Raw genomic sequence first — 26748 nt, 5'->3', positions numbered from 1 at the left:
CCGCTCCTTCTTGGCCCACCTAAGCACGCACTCTCGGTCAATGAACCAGTGGAACCGCACCAGCACCGCCCGTGACGGCTCATTCGGCTTGGGCCTCCTGGCCAGTATTCTGTGGGCCCCCTCCAGCTCCAGGAGCCCCTGGAAGGACCCAGCTCCCATCAGCGAGTTCAGCAAGATGACCACATAAGCCCCCAGGTCTGACCCCTCCAGCCCCTCCGTGAGGCCCAGGATCCGCAAATGTTTCCGCCTCGACCGGTTCTCCATCTCCTCGAACCGTTCCTGCCACGTCTTATTCAGCGCCTCATGCATCTCCACCTTTACCACGAGGGCCGCGGCCTCATCCTCTCTTTCGGAGGCTTGTTGTTGGAGCTCCCGGATTGCCACCCCCTGGGCTGTCTGCGTCGCCAGCAGCTTGTCCGTAGTAGCCTTCAGTGAGTCTAGCAGCTCCACTTTTAGCTCCCGAAAACAGCGCTGGAGAGTCTCCTGCTGCTCCTGCGCCCACTGCCTCCATTCCTCGAGGCCTCCGCCGGCCGCCATCTTGTTTTTCTTCCCCCGCTTTTTCCTAGGCGCTGCCACTGCTATTTTGATGGCCCCACTCCTGGTCCAGACCATAGAACACTGGGGATCTGCTGCTGACACCTTCCCACATCGGGAACCGTCGATCAAGTACCACTGGGGGCCCTAAAAAGAGCCCAAAAGTCCGTCCTGGCAGGAGCTCCGCATAGCCGCAACCGGAAGTCCGATTTGATTTGATTTATTATTGTCACATGTATTCGTATACAGTGAAAAGTATTGTTTCTTGCATACCATGTACAAATAATGCATACCATACATAAGGAAGGAAGGAGAGACTGCAACGTACAATGTTACAGTTATAGCAAGGTGTAAAGAAAAGATCAACTTAATACGAGGTAGGTCCATTCAAAAGTCCGATGGCAGTAGGGAAGAAGCTGTTCTTGAGTCGGTTGGTATGTGACCTCAAACTTTGGTATCTTTTTCCTGACGGAAGGAGGTGAAAGAGAATATCTCTGGGGTGCGTGGGGTCCTTAATTATGCTGGCTGCCTTTCTGAGGCAGCGGGAATTATAGATAGAGTCAATGGATGGGAGGCTGGTTTGTGTGATGGACTGGGCTACATTCACAACCTTTTGTAGTTTCCTGCAGTCTTGGGCAGAGCAGGAACCATACCAAGCTGTGATACAAGCAGAAAGAATGCTTTCTATGGTGCATCTGTAGAAGTTGGCGAGGATCATAAGAACATAAGAACTAGGAGCAGGAGTAGGCCATCTGGCCCCTCGAGCCTGCTCCGCCATTCAATTAGATCATGGCTGATCTTTTGTGGACTCAGCTCCACTTTCCGGCCCGAACACCATAACCCTTAATCCCTTTATTCTTCAAAAAACTATCTATCTTTACCTTAAAAACATGTAATGAAGGAGCCTCAACTGCTTCACAGGGCAAGGAATTCCATAGATTCACAACCCTTTGGGTGAAGAAGTTCCTCCTAAACTCAGTCCTAAATCTACTTCCCCTTATTTTGAGGCTATGTCCCCTAGTTCTGCTTTCACCCGCCAGTGGAAACAACCTGCCCGCATCTATCCTATCTATTCCCTTCATAATTTTAAATGTTTCTATAAGATCCCCCCTCATCCTTCTAAATTCCAATGAGTACAGTCCCAGTCTACTCAACCTCTCCTCATAATCCAACCCCTTCAGCTCTGGGATTAACCTAGTGAATCTCCTCTGCACACCCTCCAGCGCCAGTATGTCCTTCCTCAAGTAAGGAGACCAAACCTGAACACAATACTCCAGGTGTGGCCTCACTAACACCTTATAAAATTGCAACATAACCTCCCTAGTCTGAAACTCCATCCCTCTAGCAATGAAGGACAAAATTCCATTTGCCTTCTTAATCACCTGTTGCACTTGTAAACCAACCTTCTGTGACTCATGCGCTAGCACACCCAAGTCTCTCTGAACAGCGGCATGCTTTAATATTTTATCGTTTAAATAATAATCCCGTTTGCTGTTATTCCTACCAAAATGGATAACCTCACATTTGTCAACATTGTATTCCATCTGCCAGACCCTAGCCCATTCACTTAACCTATCCAAATCCCTCTGCAGTATCCTCTGCACTTTTCGCTTTACCACTCATCTTAGTGTCATCTGCAAACTTGGACACATTGCCCTTGGTCCCCAACTCCAAATCATCTATGTAAATTGTGAACAATTGTGGGCCCAACACGGATCCCTGAGGGACACCACTAGCTACTGATTGCCAACCAGAGAAACACCCATTAATCCCAACTCTTTGCTTTCTATTAATTAACCAATCCTCTATCCATGCTACTACTTTACCCTTAATGCCATGCACTTTATCTTATGCAGCAACCTTTTGTGTGGCACCTTGTCAAAGGCTTTCTGGAAATCCAGATATACCACATCCATCGGCTCCCCGTTATCTACTGCACTGGTAATGTCCTCAAAAAATTCCACTAAATTAGTTAGGCATGACTTGCCCTTTACGAACCCATGCTGCGTCTGCCCAATGGGACAATTTCTATCCAGATGCCTCGCAATTTCTTCCTTGATGATAGATTCCAGCATCTTCCCTACTACCGAAGTTAAGCTCACTGGCCTATAATTTCCTGCTTTCTGCCTACCTCCTTTTTTAAACAGTGGCGTCACGTTTGCTAATTTCCAATCCACCGGGACCACCCCAGAGTCTAGTGAATTTCAGTAAATTATCACTAGTGCATCTGCAATTTCCCTAGCCATCTCTTTTAGCACTCTGGGATGCATTCCATCAGGGCCAGAAGACTTGTCTACCTTTAGCCCCATTAGCTTGCCCATCACTACCTCCTTAGTGATAACAATCCTCTCAAGGTCCTCACCTGTCATAGCCTCATTTCTATCAGTCGCTGGCATATTATTTGTATCTTCCACTGTGAAGACCGACCCAAAAAACCTGTTCAGTTCCTCAGCCATTTCTTCATTTCCCATTATTAAAACTCCCTTCTCATCCTCTAAAGGACCAATAGTTACCTTAGCCACTCTTTTTTGTTTTATATATTTGTAAAAACTTTTACTGTCTGTTTTAATATTCTGAGCAAGTTTACTCTCATACTCTACCTTACTCTTCTTGAAAGCTTTTTTAGTAGCTTTCTGTTGCCCCCTAAAGATTTCCCAGTCCTCTAATCTCCCAGCAATCTTTGCCACTTTATATGCTTTTTCCTTCAATTTGATACTCTCCCTTATTTCCTTAGATATCCACGGTCGATTTTCCCTCTTTCTACCGTCCTTCCTTTTTGTTGGTAGTGAAAAATCGCTTGGAAGGTTCTCCACTGTTCCTCAACTGTTCCACCATAAAGTCTTAGCTCCCAGTCTACCTTAGCTAGTTCTTCTCTCATCCCCTTGTAATCTCCTTTGTTTAAACACAAAACACTAGTATTTGATTTTACTTTCTCACCCTCCATCTGTATTTTAAATTCCATCATAGCTGACATGCCAAATTTCCTCAGTCTTCTGAGAAAGTAGAGTCGTTGGTGGGCTTTCTTAATTATAGTGTCGGCATGGGGGGACCAAGACAGGCTGTTGGTGATCTGGACACCTAAAAACTTGAAGCTCTCGATCCTTTCTACTTCGTTCCCATTGATGTAGACAGGGGCATGTTCTCCACTACGCTTCCTGAAGTCGATGATAATCGCCTTCATTTTGTTGACATTGAGGGAGAGATTAATATTGTCGCACCAGTTCACCAGATTCTCTATTTTATTCCTGTACTCTGTCTCGTCATTGTTTGAAATCCAACCCACTACAGTGGAGTCATCAGCAAATTTGAAAATCGATTTGGAGGGGAATTTGGCCACACAGTCATAGGTGTATAAGGAGTATAGTAGGGGGCTGAGGACACAGCCTTGTGGGGCACAGGTGTTGAGGATATTGTATTCTTTGGGGGGGATGGGGTATTATCATATATGCCAGTAAACTAAGAGTTAATATATATACACAGGGAGCCATCAGAGGGAGCTCATCCCAGAGGTATATAAGAGAGAGGGTTGAGCCTTGTGGGACAAAAGGTTGGAGTAGGAGCAGGAGCTGAGCTAGGAGTACTGAAGATAGTGAGAGAGCATGAGAGTAGTTAATGATTTAGATGTTAGATGAGTATAGTTTATGTGTGTTTAATCAACTGTTAGTTCTTGGGGATAAGTGTCAAATCCAATTGTAGTGTCACTGAGTACTCTGATCCCTCAACCCCAACCAACGCATTCCCTACTGCAAAAAAAATACATCCTCGAATAAACCTTGTGGAGCAAGGAGAGAAACGAATATTCCCACCCCCACGAGTGCAAGAACCTGCCACTCCTCCCAATTTCTACATAAGCCCAGTCAACACCTTCGCCGCCCTAACCCCCCTCCCTGCCGACTGGGCAAGCGAGCGCAGCTGCGACCTATCCAGCCTTGTCTCCTGCATAAAGTTCCAGTCTCCACTCACTCTCCACTCACTATCAGCTTGTGTGAATCAAAGTCCGGAATGGCCCACATATCTTCCTCACGAACCCTACATCATCCCAATTAGGGCCTTACACACTTGCCAACGCTACCAGCCTCCCCTTCAATGCCCCTCTTACTATCATGCCCCTCTTACTATCACATATCGACCCCCCTGGTTCACCATCACCTTCTCCACCTGGAACCTCATTCTCTTACTGACCAAAACTGCTACCCCCTGCTCCCGGCTGTCAAACCTCAAAAGAAACACTTGGCTTACCCAGTCCTTCCTGAGCCTCAGCTGACCCCTCACCCTCAAATGAGTCTCCTGTAACATAGCCACATTGGCCTTTAAACTTTTTAGGTGAGGGAACACCCTTGACCTCTTCACTGGCCCTCCCAACCCCCTCACATTCCATGCAACTCCCCTAGCCGGGGGTCTCTCTCTCCCTCCTGTCCCCTCCTATCCACCATCATCATAACACCAGGCCCTGGCCACTGGACGTGACCTGCCCCCACCCATTGTTACCATCGAACCCTGTCCCCCTTTCCCAGAATCCCTCCATCCACTTCCTCTTGAAGACACCTCACCCAGTATCGATCCCCTCTGCCCCTTTTTATACCTCCCACCTGCTCACCAGGTTTTAGTGTCCGCAGCATCTCCCCCCACCACATCTCCGTTCACTAGCTGACTTAAGCTTGCTAGTGCGGGGGCTCCTGCCCAGGCCCCCCCCCCCTCCCTTCCTCCCGCCTAGTCCCAGGAAAATAACAAGAAAAAACATCACCCGGCGCAAACAAACAAATCCAGTGCAAACATACAGACCCCAGAAAACCACCGCTGCAAAAAACAAAGGCAGAAAACCCGCCACCCACCTCTTACATTATCCAAAAGAACAACTCAATCCTATTTAACCCATATACCAGCAACAAAGTAAAAAATAGAACTATATATATTCTTCCCAATCCCCTCCCTTCGGTCCAAGACCAGTCCTCAGTCCCATTCCTCACTTCTGCCCCAATCCTTCCTCCTTCACAAACACCACCGCTGCCTCCATAATCTCGAAATAAAAGTCTCTGGAATTATAGATTACCCTCAACTTTGCTGGGTACACTATGCCGAACTGCACCCCACTGTCATACAGTGCCGTATTCACTCGGCTGAAGGCCGCCCACCTCCTCTCCAGCTCCACCAGTTAAGTCCTGGTAAATGCATACACCAGCTCCAGCCCACTGCCCCTCCCGCTTCACCCAACTCAGGACCTTCTCCTCATGTGGTACCTGTGGAAGCAAATAAACCGCTCTTGGAGGCTCATTCTCCTTTGGTTTAGGCCTCAACGACCAATGAGCCCGGTCCAGCTCGTACCAGGAGGGATCAATGTAACAATGTAACTATATAGACACCGGCATCGGATGAAGCATACATTGTGTAGTGTTAATGAGGTCAGACCATAAGATGGCCGTTTAGGAGTCTGGTAACAGCAGAGAAGAGGCTGTTTTTCAATCTGTTTGTACGTGTTCTGAGACTTCTGTATCTCCTGCCCGATGGAAGAAGTTGGAAGAGTGAGTAAGCCGGGTGGGAGGGGTCTTTGATTGTGCTGCCCACTTACCCCAGGCAGCGGGAGGTGTAGATGGAGTCAGTGGATGGGAGGCCTGTTCATGTGATGGACTGGGCCATGTTCACGACTCTCAGAAGTTTCTCGCGGTCTTGGGCCGAGCAGTTGCCATACCAGGGTGTGATGCAGCCAGATAGGATGCTTTTTATGGTTCCTTCCCTATCCTTCCTCATCACCTCCATGTGCTTTGCGAACTGCTTCTCCAGTTCCAAAGCTATCACTTCGGTCATCTTTTCTTCCATCAGCAGTGCGGCCACACACAGCGACCCAGGCTCCACCATCTTACCCGTTCTCAGGCTGGCCCTTTCTCTCGACGGCGAACCCTCATTCCCTCCCTTCTTCATTGCAGCTTTCTTCTGGTTCTTCGACATCTTCCTCCTTTCTTATGCCTTCCTACACTCGATTGTGAAAGAATTGCCCCAGGGACCAGGCATTAAACTTTTAAAAATCAAGCATCGAGAAGGAGCCCCCTAACGTGTGACTTCCTCCCACATGCCCCCACTGAACGTCACGTGCAGGGCATTATCGTATGTATACATATAGTCATCAAGTCACCCAGTGACTCACCACACAGTTTAATCGAACAGAAGGTCTTCCACTCCCTCAATGTCTAGTTGGTCTCCAAAGACAACAAACTTTTTCTCCATTTGTGTGCTTACTTCTCTGGCAACATCTATGCCTCCTTCATCCTCCAACAGTCCAGGCTACCATAGCTCTTAGATTCACCCTGTATACTCTGAATGAATTCTCGGCAAATATGCTTTATATGCTTGAAGTGATGGCTACTCACCCATGTAGAACAGCCCAACTCCAAGACGCAATTGAAGCCATCTTTTAATTGGGATACCCACTGACCAAGGGAGTGGGAAAAATCAGCTTTAATGGGTGACCCCTCATTTCTAAACAGTGAGCCCTAGTTCTATATTCCCCCAGAAGATGAAACATCCTCTCCACATCAACCCTGTCAAGACCCCTCGGGATCTTAAAGGTTTCAATCATGGTGTCACTTACTCTTCTAAATTCCGTGGATGGATGCAAGCCGAGCATGTTCAAGCTTTCCTCAAAAGACAACCAGCATAATGTGTTATTGATCATATATATGGGGCTACGTACGCAGATTCGGCCTGGTATTATGACCAGAAAGTCAGCGCCGCCCCCGATTCTCCATCGGGATCTATCAGATATACGAGCAGCCGTGCAGCATAAAGCCCCCGGCTTTGCCTGTGGATACGGCCACAGAATGGCTGGATCCATGGCCGCGCTAGTGCATGGACCCGGCCAGCCAAAGACTTCCCCCTGTAACCTCCCTTGTCACCCCCGGATCACCCCCCACCAGTGCCCCCAGCCCCCACCGAAGCCCCTCCAGCCAGTGGAACAGCTCCCCCAGTCTGTAGCGGCACTGGACTCAGTCCGCAGCTATTGCATACGGCATGTGGCGTACTCTCCGAGTAAGCTGTTTTTGAGGAGGTGGAGCATCGCAAAAATGGCTTTGCCCCCAATTCCAGCATAAACTGATTCTCTGGCCGATCGGCAAACACGATTTTGGCTTTGGCAATCGGAGAATATCACCCATGGAGTGTGGCTGATGAAAACGTATCTTTAGCATTCACTGAACCATTTTTCCCAACCTGCAAACGGCAGGTGCGTTGAAGCTGATGAGATTAACGGATAATAAAAAAAACAAAGAACAAAGAAAATTACAGCACAGGAACAGGCCCTTCGGCCCTCCCAGCCTGCGCCGATCCAGATCCTTTATCTAAACCTGTTGCCTATTTTCCAAGGTCTACTTCTCTCTGTTCCCCACCCGTTCTGTTTTTGTAAATTCACCACTCTGTCTTAGAATTCCCCCTATACCAAAAAAGGGCCGATATTCCAAATGGTGAACAGGGATTCTCACTCCCTGACTCCGATGCAGGCTTCTGTGGGTGCTAGTCAGGTCAAACTATATTTCCAAGTTATTCCCCGGTATAACCCATACCTTCACCGAAGAATTCTACCTACTTACCCCTTAGTAGCATCGATGTCCTGGGTCCTGCATTGCTAAGGAAGTGAAGTAAGCTAATAACCACTTTTTCAGGTTAAATTATTTTATTATTATTATACTTTTTTTTATAAGTTGCAAACACTTTCTTTACAGAAAGGTAAACAGATTAGTGATTTTGGATGCTGTCTGGTTGGTTGGGGACCTTCAGACCCACCTTAACATTTTAACTTTAAATCCTAGCCTTCTTTAGATCTATTACAGTTTACACTCAGCTGCTTGCCTTGCCTTTCCCATGACCGAGTTCTCTCTCTCTCTCTCTCTCTCCTCCTCTTCTCTCCTGATGCTGGTTCTCTGTTTTCTGTCCTCCTTCCTCTGTGCTCCGTTCTGACCTCTCCAGCTGCTGCTCCCTCGCGTTCTGCTCTCCTGATGGCTGCTGCCTCGCGCGTGGGGGGAGGAGCGAGGGGAGCCCGCGCTTAGTGATTTTTGGCGGGAGAGATCGGGACCTCCGATAGGGGATGGACTACGGGGCTTAAAGGGGCATGGTGGGACACAACCAGGCCAATGGGTCCCCCTCTATTCAGTACATCACAGTGCTTCAACACAGCACAAAGAAATCTATGCAAACTCTCTTTTTCTTTTTCCCTTTCTCCTGCTGCAGGTTGTAATAACAATTCTGACGAACTGAAATTGACTGCATTTTTGACAGAAGAGCTGGCCACAGTTTCTGCTCTTTTCAGCTGCCACCAACCTCTTGTGGGATCTTTCCCTGCACTCTCCCAGACAAGATATTGGCAGACCTCTATGTTTCAAATGACACATTCTGTATTTTCCAGAACACCCTGTCTTGACATTTGAAACATTACTATAATTTGGTTTATTTTCCCCCCATCCAATTGTACTAACATACATCCCTGATCTTTGTCATTTGTATGCATATCACAGACCAGTGTCAATAAGAGTCTTGTTTTCCGTTCCAGTCCAATTACCGTGAACCATAGCCATAGCCGCTCAGGAAGGTAACATAATAGCTTTCCGTGTGTTCCACTACCTCCAAAGCATTTTACTTCCTTGGGATAGCAGCACCGTATAAGCTTCCTCATGTCCCTTAGAAACAGCACACAACTCAGTTCATCAGTAACCAAACAGATCTTTTGTCCATCACTGGCTGTTACATGTCCCATTTTTCCGTCGTCCAAATTGTTTTCCATTTCTGATTGGAATAGGGTAATTGTGATATCATGTACCACCCACTGATCCCTTTGTTTCATTAATTTAAAAGGTTCAATTGATCCTGCTTGTATTCCTAACTTCCCCATTAATGTCTAACATTGTCGTGAATCATGTAAGTCTGCCAACCTCTGGTTTACATGAGAGAATATCTTTCTGACAAAGTGTATATTTTTCATTACAGAATTTGCAAAACCACATTGAACCGTCTCTTTTTTTCAAACAAATTCTCCCTATTGTTAAATACATAGTAAAAATTTTAAGTCTTATCTTAACACATTACTCATTACTTAACCACACAAATAGACTGTGTATTACAACTTTACATATTTTCAACTGTTAACAAAATTTAATATCAATATCGAAACATTCCTTCTTGGCTTTGGGAACAATAATTATTACATACTAAATATGGCATATAAACAACATCAATATTATTTGTAATGTACTATATAGTTAAATCAAGAAAACACACTAAACTACCCCTCTATTAAAACATTCACACAGTTTAGAAATGCGGATCAAGTTCTTTAACGACACACATACCCCCCTTATCATATATATATAACAGTCCCTATCAATTTACATGAATTTTTTTATTTTATTTTTTTAATAACGATTACAGCTCTTCAATGCAATATTCTTTTGCTGCATTGGTAACAATTTTCCCGCCGTGGTATCAAGCTACAAAAATTCTTAAACTATTGTCATTTATCATATTGGGGTTCCTCATCAGTCGCTGTTATCTGCCGAGACCCTTAATAATTCCACCGCGTAGTACATACTCCATGGAGACCGCAGATCACCCATCAGCTAATGTCCAGTTAGAGATGTCTGACCGGAGGTTTCACTGTCCAGTTATAATTTGATATTTTGATTTGTTTCTAACCCGTAAAGTTTTCCTCCGGGTTCTGACATTTAATTCCCTCAAATATGTAGCCAATTATATCATTAGTTTCCCCCCAATCCTGTCTAAAAGATTCCTCTCTGGAGTGTAGTTCTTGTGAACTGGTTCGTTATTTATTTTTTCCATCTGAAAATCAAATGAACAGATCAAGGGTGGAGAGGGCCCTATTCTTTAATTTGTACCTTCTGTTTTCATTTGATTAACCCAGAAATGCCCTCTCCAGGACTTCCGGATTTCTTTTGCCACCATTTCTTTTTGAACTGGTTTATTTTCCTTATCATTGATGTACATCATACAATTAAGGCCTGTTAAGCCTCCTTCTGTCATTGCACCCCTGAGTGAGATTCGAAGAATCTCAAACTCCTCTGATGCTCACTGGGTCATGTGTTTTAATTGTGATACAATTTCTTTTGCTCCAGACACCATGCTTCTCTAATTCAACTGTATGTGTACCCAGAATCTGAACAATCTTGTCTTTACATTTTACAGTCTCACGAATGATTTTCCCCGCAGTCTTAGTTGGTAGCTTCACCCAAACTTCGTCTCCTACTTGATAATTCCCAGATTCACTTGGGTCCCCTTGTCCCTGGGAGACAGAGGTTCCAAGATTACTATTAAGATCAAATACTATTCTTTCAATGTCTTTATCCCAGCCTTTATTATTCTGATTCTTTATGATCCAATCCTTTACTTTTCTTACAGACCTCTCAGCCATTCCATTACTCTCAGGTGCATATTTCACGGCCCAATTGATTGTTATTCCTCTGTCAGCACAAAAGTTAATAACAATATTGTTTCTAAAGTGCGGCGCATTGTCCATTCGGATCGATTCTGGTCTACCTCTGGAGGTCATCATTTCTGCCAATACCCTTTTGGTCGTGGCTCCATTTGCTTTGCTGGTTGCCCTAAGGTCAATTTCTCCCGTGCAGCTATCAGCTTTGACTAAAAAATACAAATTACCTTTGCTGCTTCTGGGAAAAAGTGGTCCTGCATAATCTAATGACCATTCCTGCATTGGTTTCTCAGTTTTTATGCTCCCATATGTTTTATTCCCTCTCTGTCCTCCACAGGCCATACATCTCTCACATTTTCTCCTTACTGCAGTTAAATGTTGTCTCCAATAGGCTATTTTAATTCCCAACTTTTTCAACTCCCTTGCGACTACAACATGACCCCCATGTCCTGTGGCTTCATGTATTTGCTTAATTACTATTTGAAGATCGGCTGCTGTGTTCCCAAGAGTCCCCAAGATTATCGTCCTAAGTCGGGCTAATTCATCCACTTCCTGATTCCCCTTACACAGTTCCCCAGTTCCTTTTGTGTGTGCTTTTTGATGAATTGTCTGGATTTCCATATCGGCTAAAATTTTATCTATCTCTTCCCACTGTTCTTTCTGTTCCAGTAGTTTATTTCTACCGTTCGTCCAACCGTTTAGTTTCCAAAACTCCAAATCTTTCTCCAATCCTTGCTGCACGAAAAAGCTGTCGGTTACAACGGTTACTTCCTGCAGATTTCTCTGCTGACACTCCTTTAACCCTTGCAATACTCCCTCTACCTCAGCTGTCTGAGCTGATCCAATGATTATTCCCTGTTCCTCCACTACTATTTTTCCTGAATTTTTTTAAATGAATGCCCATCTGGCTTGTTCTTCGTCCTTCTTGACTTTACTACCATCAGTATATAATACCCAAGCATTCACCAACTCCGTTTTACTAACTGGTTCATCAAGTTTCTGTCCCTTTTTAATGTTATGAATAAACATTAAGTCAGGGTTTAGAAGAATGGTTTCCCATCTTTCCCATCGAGCTGTATTCGCGCCTTGCTGGCAAATCTGTCTCTTGGTTAGCTCCTTCAATTCCAAAAACTCAGTTGTGACATAAATTTTCTTACCACCTGACAAGTTTTCTATCTCTGCTATTCTCTTTGTTATAGCTGCTAGACATTTCTCGATGTTTGAAAACTTTTGTTCAGCTCTCGACCAGTTTCCTGTCAGATGTTTGATAGGTGTCTGATTGCTATGATTAGCAAGCACCATACCATATCCATTTTTATATATGTCTAATTTAATGCTTAAATCATCCTCTTCTTGTCTCCCAACTAATGGTCCCGATATCGCAATTGCTGTCTTTAACTGATCTAACCCTCTCTGGGCCTCGCTGGTCCAAATAAAATCCCCTTTCAATGTTTGATAAATGGTTTTAGCATAAAGACTAAAGTCCTTCACTACTGGCCTTAGATATCCCAATATTCCCATTATTTTTTGAACCCCTTTTTTCGAAACAGGCGCAGTAATTTCAGCTACCTTCTTCCTCATTTCAATACTGGCCTCTCTACCTTCCTTCGATACTGAATAACCTAAATAGTTGACTTCGCTTCTCCCAATTTGACATTTCTTTAGCCCTATTTTAAAGCCTGCTTCACTAAGTGTCTTAATTATCCTGGCCACTCTTTCCACATGTTTGTCCTGATCGTCATCTCCAATTAATATATCATCGATATATACTAAAGCCAAATCATCTTTAATCAGTTCCCTGATTATTGCCTGAAAGTGATTCGGAGAATTAACATATCCCTGTGGCAGTCTACAATATACATAATGCTTAGTTCCGAAGGTGAATGCTGTTTTCTCCCTGCTGTCTGGGTCTAATGGAACACTCCAGAATCCATTCGCCAAATCTATACTAGTTAAGTAAGTTTTTCCCGCGACTTGCTCTAAGGTAGCTTGTGGATTTATTAAATATCTCTTGTCCTTCTTTGTGACTTTATTTAAAGCTTTGTAATTTGTTACCATCCTAAATGTACCATCTGGTTTTCTTACTACCTGAAGTGGACTATTTGTTGAGGCATATGTGACCCCTTGAATAATCCCCTGCTGCTCCAATTCCTTGATTATTATCTCCAGCTCGCTCTTTGCTCCTCTGGTCAAAGGATACTGTTTTTGAGGTCTGTGTTGTCCACCGTGAATTGTGTGTTGGAACCGCTTGCTAATTAAACCTGTGTCATTCTTACCTATCGCTAGGTTTGCTCCCATTAATACTTCTTCCATCTTCTTCCAAGCTTCGTCATTTAAAATACTTTTCTCTTTCTGTTTCCTTATTTCCTCCATGTTATCAATTGGTTTTAATATCCTTATTTTTCCAGTATCTATTTTTATTAAATCTTTCCCTGCCATCAGATTCTCAGTTCCTGATATTGCCAGTAATTCTCCCAATCTAATTTCTGGTCTAATATCCTTATTCCCTAATGCTCCTTCTACTATGTATTCTTTTCCTGTCAGATTTCCAGCTTCTTCCCTTATCATTGATATCTCAGCCCCTGTGTCCACTATAAATCTTTCCCCCTTGTATACTACTACTAATTCTCCTTTGTCTGTTTCTGTTGTTTGATTTTGGATAGCCTGTTTAAGGGGAGAAGCCGAATCCTTTCAATATATACCGGGGCCTCCTCTGCCTCTTCCTCGGAATCCCCCTCGCGAGGGTCCCGAATACCATTCTGGTGGTTGATATCTACCTTGCTCAATCCTCCCCTGACCAGCTGCTCTTCTTCTCCTATCCTCAATGAATCTGTCTCTTTCCTCCCGACTGAGGGCTAGGAATTGTTCCCTTGGTAAGTAATCTAGATTTTGTGGTGGAGGTGGCCCTTGTGACCGCAGATTATACCCATGTTGTGGCATTGCTGGTTGGGCTAGATTTTGTTCCGATTTGTCAGGTATCTGTCGGTTTGGTGGTCTAATCTGAGCATTTTGTGTTGAAACATTATTTTGGGCAGCTGCTACTCTTTTTTGTTCCCCTTTTGTGTGTTTATCCTTAAATGCTTTGCCTGCCAAATCAAATTTCACCAGTTCTCTTCCTATTTCTCTTCTAGAGGTCGTTAACAGTATTGTTGAGAGGCTATTTCCTCCTGGAATCTTGGGTCCTAATTCCCTCAGGAATCTGACTACATCGGCCCCCTCTTCCTTATTAACCTCATATATTCGGTCGACATATGTTGTGAGGTGTTCCCCTGCATATGCTGCCTCTGTCATTTCTTTCATTAAGTTAGCTCTCTCATTTCCCAAATCTAACTCATTTATTAAATCTGAGACTTCGCCTGTAACTATTTCTCCCACTGTATGCAAATCAATCAATTTGGTGGATTCTCCTGATGCCCCCATTTTCTTCGCTAACTGTTTTAACCTCTGTGAATACTCAATTCTACTCTCCCCATGTTTCTTTGGGCCTGCTGTCTTCATTACTGCTGCTACTATTTTATACGGTACCATGCCTCCCTGTCCTTCCTCTGGACCTGGTGTAAATGACTGAACTACTTTCTCACTTCTGGGGCATGGTGTTTTTAAAGGGGCACTTTTATCTGGTTTCTTATATTCTGAGAAATGTATTTGTCGTTGTACCGGTTCTTCCTCAAAATAGGGGGTACCATGTTGTGCAAAATCTTCCACCGGTTCTATATATTCTTCAAACATTGCAATTGGTACTTGGCTATCTCGTGGAGCATAACTTGCCCTATCCATAGGAGTAGGAGCAGTTATTCGGGGTCTTGGAAGATTCTGTATCCTTTCTTGTGGTCTTAATGCTGCTATTATCTGGCCTTGTGTTTCTGTGCTGTTCCTTACTCTACTCATGGCTCTTCCGAAACTGTCATACCCTTTGCTCATTTGCCAAATTTTAGCTTTGGGGGTAACGTTTGGTAATTCCAGTAATTTCGTAGAATCAATTTGTTGACTTCCTCCTAATATTTCTCCTATTTTAAGTCCCCTAGATGTAACCTCTCTTTCCCATCCTTCCTGATCTCTATGGTGTACCATTTTTGCTTCTGGATTATACATATAATACGGTAAATCCTTATTTATTGGTCGATAAGTGGAAGGTTGTTGTTGTTTCCAGTAATCACTATAATCCCCTATTTCTAATGGTTTAGAATTTTTTCTATTCCCTATTCTTCTCCTTGGTTTTAATATTTCCTCATTCTCTGATGAGGATGATAATTCTTCCTGTCCCAGCGCAGGAGGCGCAATAATCCCAACTAGGCTTTGTTCCTCTTCACTTTCTTGTGTTTCAAAGAAATAATCGATAAAAGCTCCTTTTTTATGTGTGGCAGATTGCCGAGGCCAATTTTCTTCCTGAAACGGACTTGGATCTGGGTATTGAAAATTGTATCCCTTTGGGAAATTTTCAAAGGGGTCCGAATTCTCTTGGCTATCTGAAGCACTGGGACATGTTTTTTCTATCTCTAACAGGGGTGCTGGCATTTGGTTGAATTGAAATTCAGATTGCTGTCTTGTTCCTGCTGTGTCTAAAAGGAATTGTGGCCATTGCTCTCGCCAAATCCTAATTATCTGACCTGCCCTAACTGGAGGGGTTAATGCACATGTCTTTATTATTGCTCTCAGAGATTCCCTTGAGTTATTTTTGTATATTCCGTCTCCTAATACTGTCATATCTATATCTCTCCCTGCACTAAGTCTCAGGATCCCTTCCATGTTCGCTTGATTGACTTCTGTCTCCTCCATGATACTATACTGCTGTCCGGAATTGTTTAGTGATACCACATGTATAATCATTGTCCCATGGCTCAGAGTTGTGGCTCTAACTATCCCTTCTTTAAATTCTCCTCTTAGAACTACCTCCTTATCCATTTTTAGCTGTAGCTCCGGATTGTATCTATGAGCCAATACCCCTGAAATTCCTGCCCCTAATTTCCCTTTTCTATTGGAAGGATTAACTTGTACGTCCTTTTGGGCATTTGTAAAGTCTCCTTCCACTAAGTGGATCTGCTTTCCTCCTATGTATAATTTTTTAATAAGTCTCGTCTGTTCCCATTCATCTGCACTTTTACTTGGCACATTTGTTTGAAACCCTACTGTTTTTACTGTGCTATCTGATTCTAGGACTGATTCCTCGTCATTTTCCATTTCTAATGTTTCATTTTTCTGCAGTTGTTTTATATATTTGTTTGCCACTTCAGAGTTACTTTTGTGTTCACTAGGGATCTGTATTATTTCTTTCATGTTTTCTTCGTCAATGATTTTAATCAGTTTGGAGCACACTTTGCCCACTTGAACAGCTGCATGCTTCTGTCTGTGTCCGAACAAGATTAGTGATTCAGCTTGCTTTTCAAATGCAAACTTACAAAGTGCTTTAAGGATCCCTACTGGATCTGTATATTGCAGGGCTTTAGGCGCACTCTAACAAAGAAGGAGATATCTCCGTCTGGATACATCTCTCTTTTCCAGGATTTCTTTTGCTCTTTTAATTTCTTCCATTCCTGTTTCATTGCTACATTTCTCTTGACCGTATTCCAGGGCAAGAGAATTACCCTAATTGCCATTTTTCGGATTTTTTTTTTCTGTTCCTGGTTGTCCCTTTCAGGCGCACTCTGAATTTAAGGATAAGTACCCTTTCTGGGCCCTATCCAAGGCTGACCAAGGCACTATCTTCCTGTTTTAGCTAAGGGTCGATTGATTATTGGTTTCTGAAGATAAGCGTCCCTATTTTCCAGAAAATGTCCGCACAATCTGCCTTACTCTGAGGATGATTTATTCTTTGGCCCCTTTTACCAGTAATGGATGCAAGATTTTAGTGCTGTCACCAAAATGTCTTGCAGACTTTTCTCAGGGTCAGTATCTTCTAGTCTACTGATTTTCACACCCAACCTGAGCTTCAGTCCCCTCAATCCACAGAATATCCTTACAAAAGCCAATCACACATGACTTTCCAAACTAAACTCGGCAGGTAAAGTTTGACTCACACATAGACTAGAAACTTCTAATATTCTAGCCTTTGTGCCGGTTAGAAACTTCTAATATTCTAGCCTTTGTGCCGGTTAGAAACTTCTAATATTCCAACCGTTTCTTGGGAACTAGAAACTTCTAATATTCTAGCCCCTATTTACCTAGAAACTTCTAATATTCTAGGCCTCCACGCTGGGCGCCATGTTTTTGTAAATTCACCACTCTGTCTTAGAATTCCCCCTATACCAAAAAAGGGCCGATATTCCAAATAGTGAACAGGGATTCTCACTCCCTGACTCCGATGCAGGCTTCTGTGGGTGCTAGTCAGGTCAAACTATATTTCCAAGTTATTCCCCGGTATAACCCATACCTTCACCGAAGAATTCTACCTACTTACCCCTTAGTAGCATCGATGTCCTGGGTCCTGCATTGCTAAGGAAGTGAAGTAAGCTAATAACCACTTTTTCAGGTTAAATTATTTTATTATTATTATACTTTTTTTTTATAAGTTGCAAACACTTTCTTTACAGAAAGGTAAACAGATTAGTGATTTTGGATGCTGTCTGGTTGGTTGGGGACCTTCAGACCCACCTTAACATTTTAACTTTAAATCCTAGCCTTCTTTAGATCTATTACAGTTTACACTCAGCTGCTTGCCTTGCCTTTCCCATGACCGAATTCTCTCTCTCTCTCTCTCTCCTCCTCTTCTCTCCTGATGCTGGTTCTCTGTTTTCTGTCCTCCTTCCTCTGTGCTCCGTTCTGACCTCTCCAGCTGCTGCTCCCTCGCGTTCTGCTCTCCTGATGGCTGCTGCCTCGCGTGTGGGGGGAGGAGCGAGGGGAGCCCGCGCTTAGTGATTTTTGGCGGGAGAGATCGGGACCTCCGATAGAGGATGGACTACGGGGCTTAAAGGGGCATGGTGGGACACAACCAGGCCAATGGGTCCCCCTCTATTCAGTACATCACAGTGCTTCAACACAGCACAAAGAAACTATGCAAACTCTCTTTTTCTTTTTCCCTTTCTCCTGCTGCAGGTTGTAATAACAATTCTGACAGACTGAAATTGACTGCATTTTTGACAGAAGAGCTGGCCACAGTTTCTGCTCTTTTCAGCTGCCACCAACCTCTTGTGGGATCTTTCCCTGCACTCTCCCAGACCAGATATTGGCAGACCTCTATGTTTCAAATGACACATTCTGTATTTTCCAGAACAGTTCATATATCTGTCCAGATGCATCTAAAATGATACTATCGTACTCGCCTCTACCACCTCCGCTGGCAAAGCATTCCAGGCACCGACCACCCTCTGCGTAAAAAGCTTTCCATGCACATCTCCCTTAAACTTTCCACTCTCACCTTGAAATCGTGACCCCTTGTAATTGACACCCCCACTCTTGGAAAAAGCTTGTTGCTATCCACCCTGTCCATACTTCTCATAATTTTGTAGACCTCAATCAAGTCTCCCTCAACCTCTGTCTTTCCAATGAAAACAAACCTAATCTACTCAACCTTTCTTCATAGCTAGCATCCTCCATACCAGGCAACATTCTGGTGAACCTCCTCTGCACCCTCTCTAAAGCATCCACATCCTTCTGGTAATGTGGCGACCAGAACTGCACGCAGTATTCCAAATGTGGCCGAACCAAAGTCCGATACAACTGTAACATGACCTGCCGACTCTTGTACTCAATACCCCGTCCGATGAAGGCAAGCATGCTGTATGCCTTCTTGACCACTCTATTGACCTGTGTTGCCACCTTCAGGGTACAATGGACCTGAACTCCCAGATCTCTCTTTACATCAATTTTCCCCAGGACTCTTCCATTGACCATATAGTCTGCTCTTGAGTTAGATCTTCCAAAATGCATCACCTCACATTTGCCTGGATTGAACTCCATCTGCCATTTCTCTGCCCAACTCTCCAATCTATCTATATTTTTCTGTATTCTCTGACAGTCCGCCTCGCTATCTACAACTCCACCAATCTTAGTATCATCTGCAAACATGTTCATCAGACCACTTATACCTTCGTCCAGATCATTTATGTATATCACAAACAACAGTGGTCCGAGCACCACTAGTCACCTTTCTCCATTTTGAGACACTCCCTTCCACCACTACTCCCTGTCTCCTGTTGCCCAGCCAGTTCTTTATCCATCTATAATGGAAGATTGACCAGATCATGAGAGTTTCATTTCAATGTTTGGCAAGATTGTATGATATTTTGAGCATTGATGTTCCATGCTCCTAGCTTCAGCACCAGGAGGTTGTTTATAAACTAAGCCTAGACTTTCAAGCTGTGTGCATCTAAATTCACTGGATCGATTCCAGGGATGAAGGACTTTTAAAGAGAGAATGGCAACTGCCTGGGAATCTCGCACAAACTTGTAGAAATCTTTTCATTTGGTTGTACATCAGCTGGTTGACAGAGAATCTGAAGGGGAACCTGCAGGGAAACATCACTGAAATATGGGTTCACTCTTTGTCTGTCCTCAGGAATTCCATAAAGGATTTAGTGGAGTCACAGCATAGTATTGGGGACAATGGATGGTGGTTGGGGTAGCTGTGGTAGATTGGGGGCAGTAACAGTACATCCAGAGATCAACAGGGCCAGTTCAGATGGATTAGAACATTTAGAACATAGAACATATAGTGCAGAAGGAGGCCATTCGGCCCATCGAGTCTGCACCGACCCATTTAAGCCCTCACTTCCACCCTATCCCCGTAACCCAATATCCCCTCCTACCCTTTTTGGTCATGAAGGGCGATTTATCATGGCCAATCCACCTAACCTGCATGTCTTTGGACTGTGGGAGGAAACCGGAGCACCTGGAGGAAACCCACGCAGACATGGGGAGAACGTGCAGACTCCGCAAAGACAGTGACCCAGCGGGGAATCGAACCTGGGACCCTGGTGTTGTGAAGCTACAGTGCTATCCACTTGTGCTACCGTGCTGCCCAAATTGGATTGGATTGGATTTGTTTGTTGTCACATTTACCGAAGAACAGTGAAAAGTATATTTTTGCGAGCAGCTCAAACAGATTATTTAGTGCAAGAAAATAAAATAAAATAAAAAGCAAATACATAATAGGGCAACACAAGGTACACAATGCAGATACATAGACACCGGCATCGGATGAAGCAGGAGTGTAGAATTAATCAGGTCAGTCCATAAGAGGGTCGTTTACAAGGCTGGTTAACAGCAGGGAAGAAGCTGTTTTTGAATCTGTTTGTATGTGTTCTCAGCCTTGGGTAGTAGTACTGCATTTTTATAGTTAACCATTTATAAGGGAGTGTTGCTTGGAAGATGTTTACTTGTGGATGTGATCAAGTCAGGGTTTTTTGGGGGGGCAATGTTTTGTAAGACTACTTTAAAAGTGTAACTGTAATCTTGGGTGCTTATGTTTTCTTTTCTTCTTTTTAACAAGTCTTCTAATATATTTTAAACCAAAAAGTGGTATTGGAATTCTATGCCACTGAGGTCAGAGGGTTTCTTCTCATTTTCAGAATACAATCAAAAAGTGTATGGTCTGTAAGTCAAATTTCCCTCTGGGATTTGTTGTGCTCAGTAATGAACATGTAGTGGTCCTAGCAGTATGAATATTCAATCAACTGGAGACTAAAATTTCTATGCATTGTAGCAACACAGAAAAAGCACCTCACTTGTGTTGTGAATGAAATTCTAACCCCTTAATTGATCAATTGATTGTGCAATAGTTCAAGTGATGAATCCTGCGAAAGCGTATGTTATTTTGCAAAGATGATAATTTCAGTTAATATATTCTTTTGGTACTTTGCAACTGAATACCATTTGAACTGAATGAGTTCATTTCAATTTAATTTGCTGTGTTATTTTTACAGGTAGTTATTCTAATTTTAAAACAAAGAATTCCAATAACTTGGGAACACCGTATGATTATGGATCAATTATGCATTATGGAAAGTAAGTATCAGATTAGCTCTGCTTTTACAATGATAAAACAGAGAAGATATAATCCAGATATATTGCCAAAGCATCTCCTGCTCTGTCACAGTAACTTCACTGGCAGTGCAGTGGAATAAAAGCACAGATGAAGTTATCACAAATAAGAAGGAATAATTCTAAGGAATCTCCTGGCTCTAATTTGTGATATTTCGCCCATAAAATGGTCAGTCCATATTTTTTAATGTAAAAGGAAAAACCAGTAAAGCCTGGAAATGAAGTGTACCATTAAAACCTGTCCGCTCTGGTCCAATTAAGTCATAATATTTATTAATGTTTTGTCCTACAGTGCAGTTATTGTTCGAAGGTTCAAGATGACTCAAACCAGTGACTTATTTCCTTTCTATTTTGTATCTCCACCCAAGATTCCACTGATCTCGGGCTGCATTCTCCAATTTTGTGGCTAAGTTCCAACACCGGCGTGGGAACTGTTCCATTTTACGACAGAAAAAATGGCGCAACACCTGCACCAATTCAGCTGCTTTAAATGGGCTCGCACCTTCGCAATGGGGAACGCAATAAATTCCATGGAAAATGGTGCCGTGATTGGCACTCAAGAGGCTCACGTGCCGCAGCCTCACTTAAACGGTCCTTCCCCGCACACACATTGTCCCAGCCAACAAGATGGCTGGATGGAGAGCAGAGCAGTGCCTCAGTTCAGGGACGCTGAGCTGAAAACCCTCATGGATGCCGTGGAAGAGAGAAGGATGGCTCTCTACCCAGGCCCGGAAGGAAGGTCACCAGGTGCCACCATTCATCGTGCCAGGGCACAGGTGCAAGAGGCGGCCAGCGCCGTTGGCAATGTCGGCGAACTGGCATGCAGTGCCAGAAGAAACTCCACAACCTCCTTAGGGCGGCCAGGATGAGTCGGCTGCTCCATGCCCCTGGCACTAACCCCGCCCCTGCCACACACCCATAACCCGGCCCCTCCTCCACAGGGGATGTCCGAACCACTAGCCTGCCCCAGATGCCAGCGCCCATGCCATCACCATGGCCGGGTCCCTGGCCACTGAGGCCACCATCCACCCAACCCTGGGCTGCATGCATCGGACCTTCTAATGGTGTCATTGTATGTGTTTCCCCCTACCCGCTTTATTGCTAAGCTATTCATAACTTCCTTGAATAACTTCAACATCAAATTGGATCCCTGATCTGATTGAATTTCTTTTGATAGTCCATGAGTTGGATTCTCCGCCCCGCTGAGCCAGATTTCTATTTCATCACGCCGACGGGATGTTCCATTATGCTGGCTGGTAAATGGGGTTTCCCATTGTGGGACAGCCCCACGCATTCAGGAAACCCCCGGCTGCCAGCAAAACAGAGCATGCCGCCGGCCGAGAATCCAGCCCCCCATCTCGTAAAACATTTGGTTAGCTCCTAAACCCTCTTAATGTAATGTTTCTTAATGGAATTGCCTCTGGAAATCTAGTAGACATATTATGATCAACAGGTACTGTTTCCCACTTTTGGTTTTAGGAAGGAGTCCTACACAATCAATTAGGGGCCTAGTGAAAGGTTCCTCAAATGCCAGGCATTAAAGGGGCTGGTTTGATTATCACCTGAGGTTGCCTTATTACCTGATGTGTGTGGCAAAATTAAACTACGTCTTTATGCAATCCAGCCAATATTTTTAATTTTTTTCTTGAGTTTCCTTACTCCTAAATGGCCCCCAGCTGGAACCTCGTGTGTCCTCCAAAAGCCCCTTTCTATAACCCACTGATAAAACCAATTGATGAACCTCTGCCTACTTATCATCTGCTTGAATATGTAAAGGTCTCTATTTTCTCATTAGCACATTAGTTCTAATGTAATAACACTCCAGTATACACTCAAATTTTCCATATATACTTTCTGATATAACTGTTTTATCTCTGAATCTTTCTGTTCTAATTCAATCAACTTGCTTGAATTAAAGATTCCCGCTTCATCCACCAACTGCTCTTGTTCTTTACTAACCATTACCGTTTCATCTACCAACTGCTCTTGTTCTTTACTAACCATCTGATCAAACATTGTTTCTGACAACTGAACATCAGCCTCCCTATCAGCACGTCTCAAGTTATCTTTCTCCTATCTCAACCTGTGGCTTTGTGACTGGGTTACCACACCATCAGGGAACAATCTCAGATATACTTCTTGCAATATCTCAGTTGTTTGACTTTCCTCTGGCTTTTCAACCACAGTAAACTGCACTCCCATCTGTGATCCAGCTACATCATTACCTGGGATAAATTTTTCTATTACTCCTACTACCACATAACCACTTTTCACTGGACTCTCTAACCTTACCTAATGTAGTGGCACGTTAATGCTCTCACCACTAAATCCACATATTATCACCTTTTCCAGTAATACTCCTTCCAAACCACATATCTCCTTATCTCACCATTAAATAAGATCTTAATCTCTTTACCTACTCCCCCTTTTACACACGAATAAACCTTACCCTCGTAAATAAAACCCAAAAAAGTACTGGTATCCGCTTATCCACCAGCCTGTGAATATGTTGTACACTGTGTTGCACCTCTTCCCCTGAGACAATGTTTTTTTTCCCACTTTAATAAACCCCACTGGCTTATCCGGATTCACCAAGTCTATTTTCCCAGCACTTTTCTGAAGCCACCAACACTGCCACTTCACGTGCCCAATTTTATTACAATGAAAACACTCAAGATTTCTTATCCTTCTACCACTATCATAAGTTTAATTTTTACTCTGAGACACACCCTCCATAACATCACCAACTAAACATCCTTTGCATTGACCACTTGCAAATTTCTCATTTCCCCAGTTTCTATCCTTCACAGATTGAAAGTCATATTGAAAACCAAACTTTGCTTTATGAACCAAATCAAAATCATCAGCCATTTCTGTGGCCTGGCTTTGCTCTTACGCATGAGTTCTTGCTACTGTGGAAAATGAAACTTTAAGTCATTCCAAAATAATTATTTCCCAAAGAGAGTCATACTTTTGGTCTATTTTTAATGAGCTTATCCACTTATCAAAATTATTTGCTTTAATTCTTTCGAATTCTATATATGTCTGACCTGTTTCTTTTCTTTTCTTAGACATCTAAACTTCTGTCTATATGCTTCTGGCACTAGTTCATATGCACTTAATATAGTTTTCCTCACCACATCACCACATCTTCTCGGAAAGTGATGCAAACATGCCACAAGCCACAATTATTTGCTTTAATTCTTTCGAATTCTATATATGTCTGACCTGTTTCTTTTCTTTTCTTAGACATCTAAACTTCTGTCTATATGCTTCTGGCACTAGTTCATATGCACTTAATATCGTTTTCCTCACCACATCACCACATCTTCTCGGAAAGTAATGCAAACATGCCACAAGCTCTATCTACTATCTTGTTTTAACCAACACTACCCACATGGTCTTTTGCTAATTCGATTGTTTAGCTACTTTCTCAAATGAAATGAAAAAGGCTTCCACATCTTTCTCATAAAATCTGGACAATGCTTGCATATCCCTACTATGCTTTTGACAAGGAAATATTTCTTCTTTCTCTAGAATTTCCTTCAGTCTTGCTTGTACCTCCAGTATTTTAAGTTGCTGTGTTCCTTGCGGTTTCTGAAATTCAAATGCCTTTTCTTTTCCTTTGCTTCTGCCATTGTCAATCTTTCTCTTTCCTTATCACTCTGTTCCTTTGCTAATCTTTCCATTTCCACCTCCTTCCTTTCCATTTCCTTTTCTTCCAATTTCTTCAGATCTAATTGTTTCTGTTTATCTTTTTTCTGCATTTCTAATTGTTTCATCCATTGCTGAATTCTAGCTAATTCTAATGATTCAGGCTCCCGCTGGCAAGCTTAAGTATTGAGCTATGGCTTGAATTATCTCTGCCTTCCTTGCCCCTGAAGATAAGGTTAACTGCAACTTCTCCGCCAAACCCAAAAGTTTTGTTTTATTCTCCATTTATAAACCATCCCAAGCAATCACTTCCACACCCAGAAAACCCTTTATAACTGAAAGAGCCATCTCCAGTCGCTTTCAATTTAAATTTCAAACCCGAAAAGAATGCAATCGTTCCACAAATACTCACTGTCTTCTAGATCAGTAACCCCAAGCCAAACAAGGAATTATACTAATGAATCCCAGATGAACCTCCAATTTTATTATGATCCCTGACGGGACCCCAACAGTGGCTATGATACTGAACCAAAAACCCCAATATTTTATTTTAGTTTTAAGACTGTGTGGTTTGCTCCAGGAGTGACCGAATGAAGAAATAGGACTTGGTTATTTTTAAAACAGAACTTTATTATGAATAACAATATTGAAGCTTTTTGACTTCAAAGCTGAAAAGGACAGCTCACTCGTACACTTCAAAACTACCATTTACTTCCCCATCAGACAACAAGAAAATAAACATACACATCTCAGTCCAGGTTATCCAGCTTAAACAAGCACAAGGCCTAAAGTAATATGTGCCTTATAAAGCAAATCCTGGCGCTTATGAGAATCCCTTTTTAATCTATCTCAAGGTCTTCAAATGGCTGCTTCACTTGATTTGTTTCAGTCTTTCCCTTGTCTCCAAACATGGCTGCTCTGTTTTTAAAATAGTATCACTTGTAACATACCTTAGTTGGAAAATAATTGTGGACTCAGAGTCAGTCAGATGGGAACTCAGCAGCTCTCGTCTCAAAGCCTCCCTGGACTCACTGCCTCTCTGCCTTCACTTGTGGTCTCAAGAAAAACAAAGGTTGCCAGATCAAAGATCAGACCTCACTTCCAAAAGCCTTTCCCCAAATATTGTCTCTTTTCACAGCTTCTCACAAAATGGCCCTGTGCTTCTCTCTCTGCAGCTTCTTCGAAAATGGTTCTATGCTCTCTTATCTCCTCCCATCACTGACCTCATCCACCCCAGGCTTTTAACCCTTAAATTGCTCACTATAATATGATCCAATTTCCTAAATCCTTCCAATCGTCATAAATCTCATTAGTGAGATTCAAGTCAAATGCAATGGCTTCCCGGGTGTCACCCAACACCCCACCAAAAAGTCAAGCGGACGTCATTTAGTACTCTTCTCCAACACAGGAACCTGGCGCAATGGCTACTGATCGGACATGGGGAGATGAGTAGCCATCTCCATTTGCTGGCATGCAACGCAAGGGCACCGGAGGTGCTGCCCCAGTGCTCACAGGGGGGACCTTCAGGGGGTTTGGGTTGTTCGGGGGGGCTGAAGCATTCCAGGTCAGGGATCACCCCCTTGGCCAAGGCGGGAAGGGGCTTTGCATCTGTGAAGGTCTTCAAGCCATCTTTAAATATTGTGGAGACCCATAACAGCGGCTACCACAGCTTCAGCCTGTCTGTCCTACCAAACTCTCCCAGGACAAGAGCCATTCTGCAGCTTCTTTGACTGTGAGCAACCTCTAGCATCACAGTTGAAAGCACTTGATAGCCCTGAACTCTCAAGTGCTTCCTCGAAAGAACAGATGCCCTCTCTGAGAGGATGATTAGTGGATGGGATGTCTTGCAACCTTTGATGCCTGAACAGTTTGCCTGTACTCTAGGAGCATCAGCACCATTGAGACAGCTGCCAACAATCAAACAGTCTAGAAAAGGGCTTCATCGCTGAGACCTCTCTCGTGGCCAAAGGGTAAGTGCCAAGATGAGTGGAGGACTGCTGAGCACGAACTCCCTGATCTTGCCGGGAATGAGTGTGCAGACTGAAGTTTGCCAGCACAACTGGCTCATTGGGTGGCACTATGAGGGAGGTTGGACAGTTGTGGTAAGGGTGGGAGAGGAATGGAAGTTCTGAGATGGAAGATTTCGCCAATTTATTCCATAA

The 26748-nt window shown here is 43.5% G+C and overlaps 1 protein-coding gene across 4 annotated transcripts in view; it reads left to right on the top strand.

Moving 5' to 3' along the window:
- Nucleotides 1-26748, top strand: part of LOC119971591 (astacin-like metalloendopeptidase) — a 377078-nt gene that overhangs the window by 148286 nt on the left and 202044 nt on the right. For all 4 annotated transcript variants that reach the window (XM_038807364.1, XM_038807365.1, XM_038807366.1 and 1 more), the window contains one exon: nt 20815-20896. In XM_038807364.1, the coding sequence (XP_038663292.1) occupies nt 20815-20896 (82 nt within the window). The remainder of the gene's footprint in view (nt 1-20814; nt 20897-26748) is intronic.

This window comes from Scyliorhinus canicula, chromosome 9, assembly GCF_902713615.1.
Source record: "Scyliorhinus canicula chromosome 9, sScyCan1.1, whole genome shotgun sequence".
Classification (NCBI taxonomy): Eukaryota; Metazoa; Chordata; class Chondrichthyes; order Carcharhiniformes; family Scyliorhinidae; genus Scyliorhinus; species Scyliorhinus canicula.
This window is presented reverse-complemented; position numbering and strand designations above follow the sequence as displayed.